The following is a 17,610-nucleotide window of genomic DNA, read 5'->3' as shown; positions in this document are numbered from 1 at the left end:
GAAAATAGAAGAACGCTCCCGTAAATATAGAAGAATCAGGGGCTGTTAAGTGTGATGGATGGTCCAAGTCCGGACGCCTTGCTTTTGAAACAGAATGCTGGGTTAGGAAGTAAGAGCATTTCCTGGTTAATCACTTAGAAAATTAACTCTTTCCCAGGGTTTCTCCCTGGAATTCCTGACCCATTTAGACCTGTGATCTTGGTTACCTCACAGGCCTTTGTTTCTCACACAATTTTCTCTAAAAGGATCACACTGTGACTTGAAACAGCTAGACTGAACTCCCCACTGGAGTTGTGCTGACTACTTTTGAGAGTGGCGAGACGACAAACCAGCACACCCACACAGATTATTCTCCGGTACCATAGATGCAGCTGTTTTTAGATGCTTTTTGACTGTAACAGAAGACCAGGAACTTTCATTTGAAAGGGATCTGGGCAGCAAAAAAAAAGACTGCTAGATGGTTGGTAGTTTGTCCAGGTAAACAATCTGAACTGAACAGCTGTAGTAAATACCAAATTCCCAATTCTCAATTAACAAAATTCTCAATTAACAAAAAAAAATACTTTTTTTCCTTAAAGAACTGAAAGAGCCCCAACAGTGTGTCATGTGCAAGGCTAGTCTGCCTCCAGCTACAGCCAGTGCACAATGTCACGTTTGTCATCCATTCTCACTCTTTTAATTCTTCCTCCTGTGGAAAGTGCTCCTGTTTGCAGGCCACATCCACCAGCAGATGAAGATCTAGAAAGAAAAAAGATTTGTTTACTCACTCTTAGCTTCTCGAACTGGAGAGTTCAATAGACAAATCTTTAGACAAGAAGAACAAGTTGCTATGTTTCACTTGTAGAATGGGCTCTAAAATCACATTACCTCATCAGATTCTCAATTTGGGGGGCATTCCCGTACCTCTAAAGCACACAGATGCAGCCCAGTTGTTAACCCAAAGAGACTAACAAAGTTTAAAGTTTCTCTCCTTTTAGTGATGTGGATAAGCCTCTTTCCAGCTGACTTGTATTATAAGTGAAAAATTAAGGAAAAGTGCCAAAAAGATCAAAGTGAAATAAACACACACAAATGAAAATTCATTTCTTCGATGCTATAAAAATAGATAGGTGGGTTTTGCGAATATGAAAAAGTAATGCCTTCAGAAATACAATGTTAAAATAAGTAATCACTACCTTTCCAAAGTTGATTGCCTCCAAAAAATTTCCACTTATTGACTAACACAGCTGATTCTCTTATAAAAAGGTCTACCTGAATTGTCTGTTAAAAATAAAGTATACCCTTCAAGGAGGTCAAGAAACAAAGAGTGGTCATTAAGACTGGAAAGAAGTAAAAAAGTGAGCTCTCAGTTCAGGCACTAGGTTCTTTAACATAAAAAGCTAAGACCATGTACAGAAATAGAGTTAAGTGTTGTATGAAAGGAGAGAGAAGGTTAGCACTCCCCTTGACAAGGATGGAAAAGGCCTTCGGGCCTGACAACACGCATGCGGTTAAGGCACTGCCACCTACTTCACGGCATCTAACCACTGTTTTTAGCAACCTAAGTGTCCATCGACAGATGAATGGGTAAAGAAGATGTGGCACATATATACAACGGACTATTACTCAGCCATAAAAAGAAACGAAATTGAGTTATTTGTAGTGAGGTGGATGGACCTAGAGTCTGTCATACAGAGTGAAGTAAGTCAGAAAGAGAAAAACAAATACCATATGCTAACACATATATATGGAATCTTAAGAAAAACAAAAAATGGTCATGAAGAACCTAGGGGCAAGACGGGAATAAAGACGCAGACCTACTAGAGAATAGACTTGAGGATATGGGGAGGGGGAAGGGGAAGCTGGGACAAAGTGAGAGAGTGGCATGGACATATATACACTACCAAACGTAAAATAGATGGCTAGTGGGAAGCAGCCGCATAGCACAGGGAGATCAGCTCGGTGCTTTGTGACCACCTAGAGGGGTGGGATAGGGAGGGTGGGAGGGAGGGAGACGCAAGAGGGAAGAGATATGGGGATATATGTATATGTATAACTGATTCACTTAGTTATAAAGCAGAAACTGACACACCATTGTAAAGCAATTATACTCCAATAAAGATGTTAAAAAAAAAAGATGTGGCACATATATACAACGGAATATTACTCAGCCATAAAAAGAAATGAAATTGAGTTATTTATAGTGAGGTGGATGGACCTACAGTCTGTCATACAGAGTGAAGTAAGTCAGAAAAAGAAAAACAAATACCGTATGCTAACACATATATATGGAATCTTAAAAAAAAAAAAAAAAAGGTTCTGAAGAACCTAGGGGAGGACAGGAATAAAGACCCAGATGTAGAGAATGGACATGAGGACACGGGGATGGGGAAGGGTAAGCTGGGACAAAGTGAGAGAGTGGCACTGACATATATACACTACCAAATGTAAAATAGATGGCTAGTGGGAAGCAGCCACATAGCACGAGGAGATCAGCTCTGTACTTTGCGACCACCTAGAGGGGTGGGAAAGGGAGGGTGGGAGGGGAGGAGATATGGAGATATAGGTATATGTATAGCTGATTCACTTCGTTATAAAGCAGAAACTAACACACCATTGTAAAGCAATTATACTCCAATAAAGATGTTTAAAAAAGAAAAGAAATAGAGTTAAATGGCCTATCTGAATAACATAGTCAGAAATGAAGGAATCCTAATGTGGCTTCTAGATTCAGTCTAATTAGTTTGCAATTTCTAGAGCAACATGACCAGGGAGCCTTTTTTAGGTTGATTTTTAGGTTTACAATTTTGTCCTAGTAGCATTTTGGAGTTAAACTAAATTATACAGAATGAGTCCTTTATTTCCTACTAGACATACAGAGACTTTTGTTACTATATTTGTAGAACACAACCTTTGTAGGATTGATCAACAGCCTGGGCAAGACAGCTGATACAATAAAATAATTCTACCACCAACTATGAGTCAATCTAGAGGGCATTTGGAACAGTATCTAATTTTTTCCATATTTTGTGAAAGGAAGACCAATCACTAGGAGAAGGTACTAGCTCATCTGGTGAACAACACTACAACTTATCCATAAAGAACAAGCAATTTCAGAATTCCCTGGCAGTCCAGTGGTTAGGGCTCCAAGCTTCCACTGCAGGGGGAAGGGGTCAGTCCCTGGTTGGGGAACTAAGATCCTGCATGCCATGCTGTGAGGCCAAAAAAAAATTAAAAACAAACAAACAAACAAAAAACAAGCATCTATCCAGATAAGCATCTTGTAGAGGGAGAACAGACATCAGTTTATCACTTAAAAGTGGCTTCTTGTACATCCATGATCATGGCAGCATTATTTACAATAGCCAAAAAGTGAAAGCAATCCAAGTGTCCATCGATGGATGAATGGAAAAACAAAATGTGGTAGCTACATACAAGGGAATATTATGTAGCGTTAAAAAGGAAGGAAATTCTGACAAATGCTACAACATGAGTGAGCCTTGAAGATACCACGCTAATTGAAATAAGTTAGTCACAAAAGGATAAATACTGTATGATTCTACTCATATGAGGTAGCTAGGGTTGTCAAATTCATAGAGACAGAAAGTAGAATGATGGTTGCCAGGGGCTGCAGGGAAGGACGGAATGGATATGGAGTTTCAGTTTGGGAAGATGAGAAAAGTTCTGGAGATGGAAGGTGGTGGTGGTAGCACATAATGTGAATGTACTTAATGCCACCGAATTGTACACTTAAAAACGGTTAAAAAGGTAAATTTTATGTTATGTATATTTTACCACAAAAATGGCTTCTTTACAGTCTAAAGAACAGTGACAATGATTACAGTAATAATTTATATAACATCTTTTTTTCAAGTAACTAAAATGCATTATTAGAAGGTCATCTAATTAATCCTGAGGAGTGAAGAGATGACTGAAAGAACCTCTACACTATATGGCTAATAAGCAAAGCCAATGGTTTCTAAATCTTGCTGCACATTGGAATCACCTGGGGAGCTTTAAAAAAATACTGAGATCGAGGGCTTCTACCCCCATACATTCTGATTTAATTGGTACAGAGTACAACCTAGGCATCAGGACTTTTAAAAGCTGACCAAAGGATACAGAATGAGTAATACCTAATTATGATCATTCTCTACACACTTCAACTCCATATCAGAATAAGAAGGAAAGGCCATATGGTGACAGAAAATACGAAAATAAGAATTTGGAAAATGAACAGACCCAACTGCAACCCTGCTTTGAAAGCAGAGTAGGAATTCTTGATACTGACAAAGGTAAAGACTATAAAGCACCTACAGAGCTCTTATGGGGAGGCAGACTGAAGAACAACAACAACAAATCCTCTTTTTTTCAGTGAACAAATGTCATTTATTTAATTGACACTTTATTGTATTGAGAGGTTCAAATAATGGACAACAGCACATCACAAATAGGCATGTTTAAAGAAACAATAGTCTGTATGGCTCTGTAATAGTCTCAGAATGAGTTATGTAGTGAGTTATGTATGAGCAACAAATCCTCTTAGCCTTAATGATTGGGCTTTAAAACAGCATTTGTCAGTACTTCCCTGACAAATGGTGGTCAGGGATGTTGGTGGTCCACCATGTTGGTGGTCCAGTGGTTAAGACTCTGCGCTCCCAATGCAGGGGGCCCGGGTTCAATCCCTGGTCAGGGAGCTAGATCCCACAGGCTGCAACAAAGATCCTGTGTGCCACAACTAAGAACCAGGGCAGCCAAATAAATAAATATGTTTTTAAAAAAAGCATTTGGCACACAGCTTCTAAGAACAAGCATCTAAACACAATAATTTTATTAAAGTGAGCTTCCTTCATTAACAAAGCTGCCAATCAAGGAATTAAAGTATAGAAACCAATAAAAATGCAAAAAGACAGAGACTAGCCTGATGTTACTAGAGGTTTATAGGACTTCATTCAGAAGAGAACCATGATCCGCCAGAGGGCAGACAGCAGAAGCAAGAAGAACTACAATCCTGCAGCCTGCAGAATGAAAGCCACAACCACAGAAAGATAGACAAAATGAAAAAGCAGAAGACTACATCCCAGATGAAGTAACAAGATAAAATCCCAGAAAAACAACTAAGTGAAGTGGAGATAGGCAACCTTCCAGAAAAACAATTCAGAATAATGGTAGTGAAGATGATCCAGGACCTCGGAAAAAGAATGGAAGCAAAGATCGAGAAGATGAAAGAAATGTTTAACAAAGACCTAGAAGAATTAAAGAGCAAACAAACAGAGATGACTTATACAATAATTGAAATGAAAAATACACTAGAAGGAATCAATAGCAGAATAACTGAGGCAGAAGAACGGATAAGTGACCTGGAAGACAGAATGGTGGAAATCACTGCTGCAGAACAGAATAAAGAAAAAGGAATGAAAAGAGATGAAGACAGCCTAAGAGACCTCAGGGACAACATTAAACGCACCAACATTCACATTATAGGGGTCCCAGAAGGAGAAGAGAGAGAGAAAGGACCCGAGAAAGTATTTGAAGAGATTATAGTTGAAAACTTCCCTAACATGGGAAAGGAAATAGCCTGCCAAGTCCAGGAAGTGCAGACAGTCCCAGGCAGGATAAACCCAAGGAGAAACACGCCGAGACACACAGTAATCAAACAGACAAAAATTAAAGACAAAGAAAAATTATTAAAAGCAACAAGGGAAAAATGACAAATAACATACAAAGTAATCTCCACGAGGTTAACAGTTGATTTCTCAGCAGAAACTCTGCAAGCCAGAAGGGAGTGGCATGATACATTGAAAGTGATGAAAGGGAAGAATCTACAACCAAGAATACTCTACCCAGCAAGGATCTCATTCAGATTCAACAGAGAAATCAAAAGCTTTACAAACAAGCAAAAGCTAAGAGAATTCAGCACCACCAAACCAGCTCTACAACAAATGCTAAAGGAAATTCTCTAAGTGAGAAACACAAGAGAAGAAAAGCACCTACAAAAACAAACCCATAACAATTAAGAAAATGGTAATAGGAACATACACATCAAGAATTACCTTAAACGTGAATGGATTAAATGCTCCAACCAAAAGACACAGGTTCGCTGAATGGATACAAAAACAAGACCCACATATATGCTGTCTACAAGAGACCCACTTCAGACCTAGGGACACATACAGACTGAAAGTGAGGGGATGGAAAAAGATATTCCATGAAAATGGAAATCAAAAGAAAGCTGGAGTAGCAATACTCATATCAGATAAAACAGACTTTAAAATAATGTTACAAGAGACAAGGAAGGACACTACATAATGATCAAGGGATCAATCCAAGAAGAAGATATAACAATTATAAATATATATGCACCCAACATAGGAGCACCTCAATACATAAGGCAAATGCTAACAGCTATAAAAGAGGAAATCGACAGTAACACAATAATAGCGAGGGACTATAACACCTCACTTACAACAATGGACAGATTATCCAGACAGAAAATTAATAAGGAAACACAAGCTTTAAATGACACAATAGACCAGATAGATTTAATTGATATTTATAGGACATTCCATCCAAAAACAGCAGATTACACTTTCTTCTCAAATGCACATGGAACATTCTCCAGGATAGATCACATCTTGGGTCACAAATCAAGCCTCAGCAAATTTAAGAAAATTGAAATTGTATCAAGCATCTTTTCTGACCACAATGCTATGAGATTAGAAATAAATTACAGGAAAAAAACGTAAAAAACACAAACACATGGAGGCTAATAAACAATACACTACTAAATAACCAAGAGATCACTGAAGAAATCAAAGAGGAAATCAAAAAATACCTACAGACAAATGACAATGAAAACACGATGATCCAAAATGTATGGGATGCAGCAAAAGCAGTTCTAAGAGGGAAGTTTATAGCAATACAATCCTACCTCAAGAAACAAGAAAAATCTCAAACAATCTAACCTTACATCTAAAGGAACTACAGAGAGAACAAACAAAACCCGAAGTTAGTAGAAGGAAAGAAATCATAAAGATCAGAGCAGAAATAAATGAAATAGAAACAAAGAAAACAATAGCAAAAATCAATAAAACTAAAAGCTAGTTCTTTGAGAAGATAAAAAAAATTGATAAACCATTAGCCAGACTCATCAAGAAAAAGAGGGAGAGGACTCAAATCAATAAAATTAGAAATGAAAAAGGAGAAGTTACAACAGACACCGCAGAAATACAAAGTATCCTAAGAGACAAGCAACTCTATGCCAATAAAATGGACAACCTGGAAGAAATGGACAAATTCTTAGAAAGGTATAACCTTCCAAGACTGAACCAGGAAGAAATAGAAAATGTAAACAGACCAATTTCAAGCACTGAAATTGAGACTCTGATTAAAAATCTTCCAACAAACAACAGTCCAGGACCAGATGGTTTCACAGGTGAATTCTACCAAACATTTAGAGAAGAGCTAACAACCATCCTTCTCAAACTCTTCCAAAACATTCCAGAGGAAGGAACACTCCCAAATTCATTCTATGAGGCCACCATCACCCTGATACCAAAACCAGGCAAAGATACTACAAAAAAAGAAAATTATAGACCAATATCACTGATGAAAATACATGCAAAAATCCTCAATAAAACACTAGCAAACAGAATCCAACAACATATTAATAGGATCATACACCATGATCAAGTGGGATTTATCCCAGGGATGTAAGGATTCTACAATATATGCAAGTCAATCAATGTGATACACCGTACTAACAAACTGAAGGATAAAAACCATATGATCGGGCTTCCCTGGTGGCGCAGTGGTTGGGGGTCCGCCTGCCGATGCAGGGGACGCGGGTTCGTGCCCCGGTCTGGGAGGATCCCGCATGCCGTGGAGCAGCTGGGCCCGTGAGCCATGGCCGCTGAGCCTACGCATCCGGAGCCTGTGCTCCGCAACGGGGGAGGCCGCAGCGGTGAGAGGCTCGCATACCGCCAAAAAAAAAAAAAAAAAAAACCATATGATCACCTCAATAGATGCAGAAAGAGCTTTTGACAAAATTCAACACCGATTTATGATAACAACTCTCCAGAAAGTAGGCATAGAGGGAACCTACCTCAACATAATAAAGGCCATATACGAGAAACCCACAGCAAACATCATTCTCAATGATGAAAAACTGAAAGCATTTACTCTAATATTAGGACCAAGACAAGGATGTCCACTCTTGCCACTATTATTCAACATAGTTTTGGAGGTCTTAGCCATGGCAGTCAGAGAAGAAAAAGAAATAAAAGGAATACAAATTGGAAAAGAAGAAGTAAAACTGTCACTGTTTGCAGTTGACATGATACTACACATGGAAAATCCTAAAGATGCTACCAGAAAACTACTAGAGCTAATCAATGAATTTGGTAAAGTTGCAGGATACAAAATTAATGCACAGAAATCTCTTGCATTCCTATACACTAACAATGAAAGATCAGGAAAAGAAACTAAGGAAACAATACCATTCACCATTGCAACAAAAAGAATAAAATACCTAGGAATAAACGTACCTAAGGAGACAAAAGAACTGTACTCAGAAAACTGTAAGACACTGATGAAAGAAATCAAAGATGACACAAACAGATGGAGAGATATCCCATGTTCTTGGATTGGAAGAATCAATATTGTGAAAATGACTATACTACCCAAAGCAATCTACAGATTCAATGCAATCCCTATCAAACTACCAATGGCATTTTTCACAGAACTAGAACAAAAAATTTTACAATTTGTATGGAGACACAAAAGACCCCAAATAGCCAAAGCAACCTTGAGGGAAAAACACGGAGCTGGAGGAATCAGACTCCCTGACTTCAGACTATACTACAAAGCTACAGTAATCAAGACAATATGGTACTGGCACAAAAACAAAAATATAGATCAATGGAACAGGATGGAAAGCCCAGAGATAAACCCACACACCTATGGTCAACTAATCTATGACAAAGGAGTCAAGCATATACAATGGAGAAAAGACAGTCTCTTCAATAACTGGTGCTGGGAAAACTGGATGGCTACACGTAAAGGAATGAAATTAGAACACTCCCTATCACCATACACACAAAAAAACTCAAAATGGATTAAAGACCTAAAGGTAAGACCAGACACTATAAAACTCTTAGAAGAAAACATAGGAAGAACACTATCTGACATAAATCACAACAAGATCCTTTTTGACCCACCTCCTAGAGTAATGGAAATAAAAGCAAAAATAAACAAATGGGACCTAATGAAACTTAAAAACTTTTGCACAGCAAAGGAAACTATAAACAAAACAAAAAGACAAGTCTCAGAATGGGAGAAAATATTTGCAAACGAAGCAACGGACAAAGGATTAATCTCCAAAATATATAAACAGCTCATGCAGCTCAACATCAAAAAATCAAACAAGCCAATCAGAAAATGGGCAGAAGACCTAAATAGATATTTCTCCAAAGAAGACATACAGATGGCCAAGAAGCACATGAAAAGCTGCTCAACATCACTAATTATTAGAGAAATGCACATCAAAACTACAGTGAGGTATCACCTCACACCAGTTAGAATGGGCATCATCAGAAAATCTACAAACAACAAATGCTGGAGAGGGTGTGGAGAAAAGGGAACCCTCTTGCATTGTTGGTGGGAATGTAAACTGATACAGCCACTATGGAGAACAGTGTGGCAGTTCCTTAAAAAACTAAACATAGAATTACCACATGACCCAGCAATCCCACTACTGGGCATATACCCAGAGAACACCATAATTCAAAAAGGCACATGCACCCCAATGTTCATTGCAGCACTATTTACAATAGCCAGGTCATGGAAGCAACCTAAATGTCCATTGACCGACGAATGGATAAAGCAGAGGTGGTACATATACACAATGGAATATTACTCAGCCATAAAAAGGAGCGAAACTGGGTCATTTGTAGAGATGTGGATGGATCTAGAGATGTCATACAGAGTGAAGTAAGTCAGAAAGAGAAAAACAAATATTGTATATTAATGCATATATGTGGATCTAGAAAAATGGTACAGATGAACTGGTTTGCTAGTCAGAAACAGAGACACAGATGTAGATAACAAATGTATGGACACCAAGGGGGGAAAGTCAGCGGGTGTGGAAGAATTGGGAGATTGGGATTGACATATATACACTAATATGTATAAAATAGCTAGCTAATAAGAACCTGCTGTATAGCACAGGGAACTCCACTTTTTGTGCAGTAGAAACTAACAACATTGTAAAACAACTACACCCCAATAAAAAAATAAAATAAAATACATAGAGAGAGGAAAAAAAAAAGAAGAGAAACTTGTATACTCCTCAGAGAAGATAAGTGTTTGAGAATCACAGTGGCTGAGTTGATTTGAGAGCTGAAAGGCCTCCAGGGACAGGAGCATTGCATCTACTCATTTGGGATTGTTTTTTTTGGCCGCACCACACAGCTTGTGGGATTTTAGTCCCCTGCCCAGGGATCGAACCCAGGCCCTTGGCAATGAGAGCACGGAGACCTAAGCACTGGATGGCCAGGAAATTCCCTGGGAATGTTAACTCCTACTAAGAACACTCTCTAGGATTTGGAGGCTATTACCTTAACGAAATCTCATCCATAATCCAATAGCTACAGAATGCGAAGTCCTTTCTTCAGGAGTGGACTGAACTTTGCTCTTAAACATTCAGTTTCCCTTAACTATAAAGTAACCTATCAGAACATAAGAGAGTGTAGCTTGCACAATAAGACTGATATCTGGGTGTTATTAGGGTGATTAATATCTGGCTGATATTACCCTATCTTGGTTTAGGGTAATATCATTGTAGAAATTGGAGCAGCATTATTGAGTCTAATTTTCTGCACCTCTTGATGTTTTTTTATCCAAAAGGTATTTTCTTAAGTCAACACGTGTTCAAAAGGCCTACACACAGCATGCAATGACTGTGATTAACAACCTCCTTCTAACAAAACGCACATCTATTGAAATCAGTACAATCTGGATACTTAACCAATTTGAAGTCTCCTACTTGAAAAAAAATTCAAAGAAAGCTTAAAGTGTAAGAAGATGCCCTAGGGAAGACAAATTTTCAAACCAATTCAGTTACAGAAGGGCACTGATAAGTTCTGGGATACAGGAAACCCCTGTTCAGTGGGATACTGAGCAACATAATAACAGTCCAACAGTTAATGGTGGAATCATAGTACTTCAGAATTTGGGGCCAAAGGACTCTTTAGAGGTGATTTCAAGAAATTCTCTTATTTCTACCATAAATAATGGGAGAGTTGGAACTTTATTGAGGGGAGGTACTGCTAATGATAGCGACAGTTGAAATTTAAGTGATATTTTAGAAATTTTACATTTAGTTCCTACCTTTAATACTTTAAAATTGGATTTAGTATACATCATCTACAAGAACTAAACTGAATACTAGTTCATTTTGAGTCCTCCCACAAGTATCTACTGACTCTTTTTTTTGTGTATGTGCTGAAACCCGGGAACAAACCAGGGACCCCTCCTGACTCTTAATGGCTTCTCTGGCCATCAATGATCAGGACTGTGAAAAATTAGAAGCTAAGAATGAGGACTTTCTAATACAGGGTGTAACAGTCTGCATGTTTATATCTCCTCAAAATTCATGTATTAAAACCTAACCCCCAATGTGATGGTGTTAGAAAGTGGGACTCTGGGGAGGTGATTAGGTCCTGAGGGTGGAGCTCTTATGAATGAAATTAGTGTCCTTATAATAGAGACCCCAGAGAGCTCCTCTGTCCCTTCTGCCATGTGAAGACACAGCAAGAAGACGGCAGTCTATGAGCCAGGAAACTGGCTCTCACCAGACACTGAATCTGCTGGCACCTTGATCCTGGATTTCCCAGCCTCCAGAACTGTGAGAAAAAGTTCTGTCATTTATAAGCCACCTAGTCTATGGTATTTTTGTCATAGCAGTAGAATGAAGTAAGACACAGAGTAGGCAAACTTTTTCTGTAAGGAGCCAGATAGCAAATACTTTAGGCTTTAGGGGCCACATGGCCTCTACTGTAACTACTCAACTCCGCTGATGCAGTATGAAACCACAGATAATATGTAAATGTATGGTATGGTTGTGTGTTCCAATTCAACTTTATTTATGGCTACTGAAATTTGAATCATTTTCATGTGTCATGAAATATTCTTCTTTTGATCCTCCCCCCCCTTCAACCATTTAAAATGTAAAAAATTTACTTAGCTTAGCTACATGCTTAGCTTGCAGGCCATATAAAAACAACCAGTGAGCTAGATTTGGCCCATAGGCCATAGTTTACCAACTTCTGCTCTAATAGCACACACCACAGCTTTAACCAAGAGAAATTTAACCAAAATAGGAGAATATTTCATCAAATCGAATATTATTATACAGTTGTCCAAGAAATTATATTTTCTCCAAAGAAGATCTACAAATGTCCAACAAGCACATGAAAAGATGCTTAACATCATTAGTCATGAGGGAAATGCAATTAAACCCACAATAAGATAGATACCACTTCACACCTACTTAGCATGACTATAGTGATAATAAAAAGCGGAAAATAACAAGTGCTAGGGAGGATGTGGAGAAATGGGGACTCTTGTACACTGCTGGTGGGAATGTAAAACGGTTCAGCCATTATGGAAAATAGCTTGGCAGTTCCTCAACAGTTAAACATAGAATTACCAAATGATCCAGCGATTCCACTCCTAGGTATATCCCCAAAAGAATTGATATCAGATATTCAAATACATGTACAATGTTTATAGCAGCACTATTCACAATAGCCAAAAGGTAGAAACAGCCCAAATGCCCATCAGTAGATGAGTGGATAAAAAATTGTCATATATACATACAACATAATACTATTTAGCCATAAGAAGGAATGAAGTTCTGATATACATGTTACCTTGTGGATGAACTTTGAAAACATCATGCCAAGTGAAATAAACCAGACACAAAAAGGTCACACATTGTATGATTTCATTTATACGAAATATCCAGAATAGGTAAATCCACAGGGACAGAACACAGACTGGTGGTTGCCAAGGGCTTGGGAGAGGACGGAACGGAGAGCAACTGCTTCATGAATATGGGGTTTTCTTTTGGAGTGATGCAAATGTTTTGGAACTAGATAGAGGTTGCACAACATTGTGAATGGCCTAAGTCCCATGGAACTTTTCACTTTAAAGTGGTTAATTTTCTGTTATGTGAATCTCCCCTAAAATGTATACTTTCCTATCAGTTTGAAATGATGGGACAAAAAGAAGGGGAAAGCAGAAAATGGCCATAAAAATAAAACTCATAATCAAATATATCTCAGTTTTCAATGTCAGAGCATAGTAACGAGATATAGGACGGTTATCTTTAGTAAAACATATGCAATTCTTAGTTCCAGCAGAATAAAACTGTACAGGACACTACCTTTGTATCCCTAGTGTACCTAGCACTGTACCAACCCCAGAGTAGTTGTTAATAAGCACTCATTAAAAGGAACCTATGGGTTGAATTTGACTCCCCAGATGTTCAAAACTTATCTTTTGTTGGCTAATTAAAGATTGTTCATTGAGACAGAAAGTAAAATAGGTTTTCCAGGGTCTGGGGAGAGAAGAGGAATAGGAATTGTTTAGTGGGTATAGAGTTTCAGTTTTCCAAGATGAAAAGAGTTCTGGAGATGGATGGTGGTGATGGTAGCAGAACAATGTGAATGTACTTAATGCCACTGAACTATACACTTAAAAATGGTTCAACTTTATGTTATGTGTATTTTACCACAATTTTTTTTTAAGATTGCTTCTTTCCAAGGATCTTTTTTGAAAAGTATATTAGTAAGATAACAGTGTATAAACACTGAGTGCCACAGGTAATACTCCAGGTGCTGGAGATACAGCAATGAACAAAACAAAATCCTTGCCCTCATGGAACTAACCTTCTAGAGGGGGAGAAAAATAATAAATATAAAATGTCAAGTAGCGATGAACATTATAGAAGAAAACCAAGGAAAAAGAATAGGGACTGAAGGAGGGCAGGACATGGAGAATAGGGTGCTATTACAGACAGTAGGATCAGGAAGATTCCTATAATGAGCTGGCATTTGAGTAGAGAATTGAATGAAATGAAGGAGCAAGCCATGTGAATACCTGGGTGAAGAACATTTCCGGCAGAGGGAACAGCAAGTGTGAAGGCAGGACCATGCTTGGTGAGTTCAAACAATAGTGAAGGGGCTGCTATGGCTGGAATAGATGAGAGAGATAGAAGGTGGCAGGAGATAAAGTCAGAGCAGTTACCAGGAGCCAAATCATAGTAAGGATTTTTAGATTTTATTCTAAATGTGATGGAAAACCACTGGAAAAATTTAAACAGGGAAATAATTTTAAAGTATCACTCTGATTGCTGTGTGGAGAAAAAACTGTAGGGGCACACAGTGGAAGCAGAAAGATCTAGGCAAGAGATGTAGTGGCTTGGACCATGGTGATAGCATGTAAAGGTGATAAGAAATGGTCAGATTCTGGATCTACACTGAGATAGAACTGACAGAATTTGCTGATGGGTTGGATGTGAGATGAGAGAGAAGAGAGTCAAGGAAGATTCCAAGACTTTTGGTTGACTAGAGGTGACTAGAAGTATTTCCTGAAATAAGTAAAACTGGGGAAAGGGTGGCATTATAATGCATTTGGGACACTACTGGACATCCAAACAAAGAAGTGGCAAGGGGAAAAAGGTATGCACACCTGGAGTTCAGAGAAGATAGAGGCTTAGATGTAAATTTAGGAGTCATCACCATTTAGACAAAAGCAGTGAGACTTGTTGATATAACCTAGGAAATGAATAGAGAAGGAAAGGGGTCCAAGAATTGCGCTCTGGGACTCATCAATATTTAGAAGTCAGGGAAGATAAAGAAGATTCAGTAAAAGAAACTACGGAGTGGCCAGTGAGGTTGAAGGAAAACCAGGAAAGGGTGATGTTCCAGAAGCCAAGTGAAGAAAGTATTTCAGGAAGGTTGAGGTAGTCTGTTCAAATGCTGCTGAGGTACAGTCAAGTGGGACTGAGAATGGACCACAGGATTTGGCAACATGGCAGTAATTGGAAACCTTGACAAGAGCAGTAATTGGAAACCTTGACATTGAACAGTTTCAGCTGAGTAGCCGGAATGAAAACCTGATTGGAAAACCTGGTTGAGATAAGGATAGGCTTTCAAAGAGCTTTTCTCTAAGGGGAAGAGAAAAACGGAGGAGTAGCTGGATGAAAATATGAATGAAGGGAAGGTGAGAGGAATTTCTTTTAACATAGAACCTATGATGGCATGTTTGTATGCTGATGGGAATTATCTAACATAAAAGGTAAGATGTAATTACTGAAGAGTAAGGGAGGATAACTGTTCAGGGCTAAGTCTGTGAGTACACAAAAGGGGACTGTGTACACATATGGGAGGACTGGCTTTCTTCCATTATAATAGGAAGAAAAGCAGAGTGTAGAGTTACACAAGTGGTAGACTGATAAATTTGTTGGTGGAAAGATATGAAAGTTCTCTTCTAGCTGCTTCTATTTTCTCAGTAAGAAACAAGGTCATAGCTGAGAATGAAAAGAGAGGAGTTGTGTTGGAAGTTGGAGCAGAGAGAAGATATGATAAAGTGGCTTTGGAAAATGGGGAGTGTACTGCCTAGGGAAATATTATAGAACTGCTGGCAACACTAAGAGCCCACATGAATTTAAAGTGAGACCAGTCATTTGAAAAGCATTTGACAGTAATAAACATCAAAATAGTAAGTATTATGAAAATAATAATTTTGCTAAAATTCTGTTGCTACCATGTACTTACTATATGCCAGGCACCATACTAAGCCAGTTACATGTTTTATATAAACATATGTTTTATTATTATCTTCATTTTACAGATGAAGAAACTTGAGGCTCAGGGAAGTTAAGTAAATAGCAGAATCCAGATGTTAATTTAGTTTTTTCTAACACCAGAGGCTTTCTTCCTGTTGACTGTGCTGTACAGCCTCTAATAGATAGTATATAAATTTTATACTGACTTTGGTTAAAATCTTTTAATGTCACAGGACCTTATATGTAGCCATGTTTTCATAGATCAACTGTTTGTTAGGCTAAGTTCTATGAAGGAAGAATAATTTGCAACTTCATGAATTGTATTTCTCCTTACACTTTCATTACAAAAGCTAACTTTTTAGCAAACAGGTTCTAGTTTAAGCATAAGTTATTTGCTCCCTGCCCCTAATAAAATGAAAATGTGATTCGATGTCATAATAATGCCAACATTTCACAACTCCTCTCTTTCACAGCAGGAAGCCAAGGTCAGTTAAGACTCACCTGCCAACACCACTGACCAAAGGATAAGGCTTAATTTAAAAAAAAAAAGGAAGAGTTAAAAAAGATAATTAATGTGCTAACTACTTTATCAGTTACACTTAAAACCATAAGAGAGGTTTTTTTTTTGTTTTTTTTTCTGCGGTACGCGGGCCTCTAGCTGTAGTGGCCTCTCTCCCGTTGCGGAGCACAAGCTCCGGACGCGCAGGCTCAGCGGCCATGGCTCGCGGGCCCAGCCGCTCCGCGGCATGTGGGATCTTCCCGGACCGGGGCACGAACCCGTGTCCCCTCCATTGGCAGGCGGATTCTCATCCACTGTGCCACCAGGGAAGCCCACGAGAGGAAATTATTTTAACAGCAGAAACCAGAGATCCTCTTGGGGACGTAACTGTCTGTTGAGGAATATATCTTGACAGGTTGTTTTGGTTGGGCAAGATAAGGTCTCAAGGCCTCATCAGGAAACAGAAGAGATTCCTAACCTTCTCTGACTAAGACACAAAATTCAGGGCCTGATTAAAGAACATGAAAAAAAAAAAAAGATATCAGAGAAGAGAAGGTATGGTGCTAGTACAAGGAAAGAGGACAACATGACAGGAGGCCACATTGACTACTGACAAGGAAAGGTGAGAAAGCGGTAAACTGACTGAAGGCCCTTTAAAAAGAACAATGGCTAACATTCCATTTTTAATTATTTGCAATATTTTAAATGCAAACACTTTCTACCTCACCAAATCTTCAGAAAAGTGTGCTACACATACAAATACCTAATGTAAATGCTCAGGGGAGGGGAGAAATCAAAGTAAGGGGGCTGAGCTCTGCATCTGGGCTGGCAAGGAGCAGACAGAACACCTACAGGAGGTGAGAAATGGATGAATCTAGAATTAAGCAAAAGCAGAAACTCAAAAATAAAAGCCACTGTAAGCCCTAGAAATTCTCAGAAATCTTAGAAAAGCGTTTTTGGTGTGGGATAAGGTTAGCTTGAGTCAATCATATCTAAATCTCAAGTCAGGTTAATATCTGGGATATAAATTTTTTTTCAAAACATTAAATTGCTCATTCCTGTTATTTTGAGGCTTTTATATTCATACGATAGAAAACTCTTTACAGTATTTAAACTATTTAAAATTTTTTTTCAATTTTAAAAATCTAGACAAATACAAAAAGGGAGATTTCCCCATAATCCCACCATTGTGTACACTCAAACACAAATTAAGAAGCAAAAAAAATACCTCTCTACACCTCCAATTCTACTTGCCCAGAGGTGACCACTGTTATATGTA

General features: G+C 38.4%; 1 protein-coding gene across 1 annotated transcript in view; it reads right to left on the bottom strand.

Annotated features, from left to right (window-relative positions):
* Window positions 1-621: 621 nt before the first annotated feature.
* HSF5 (heat shock transcription factor 5) overlaps window positions 622-17,610 on the bottom strand; it is a gene marked incomplete at its 5' end in the record, with an annotated part of 49,232 nt that continues 32,243 nt past the window's right edge. The window contains one exon of the mRNA XM_082679776.1: window positions 622-738. Within this exon, the coding sequence (XP_082535902.1) occupies window positions 668-738 (71 nt within the window). The 3' untranslated portion in view covers window positions 622-667. The remainder of the gene's footprint in view (window positions 739-17,610) is intronic.

Source organism: Grampus griseus, assembly GCF_964374135.1.
Source record: "Grampus griseus genome assembly, chromosome: 20".
NCBI classification, from domain to species: domain Eukaryota; kingdom Metazoa; phylum Chordata; class Mammalia; order Artiodactyla; family Delphinidae; genus Grampus; species Grampus griseus.
This window is presented reverse-complemented; position numbering and strand designations above follow the sequence as displayed.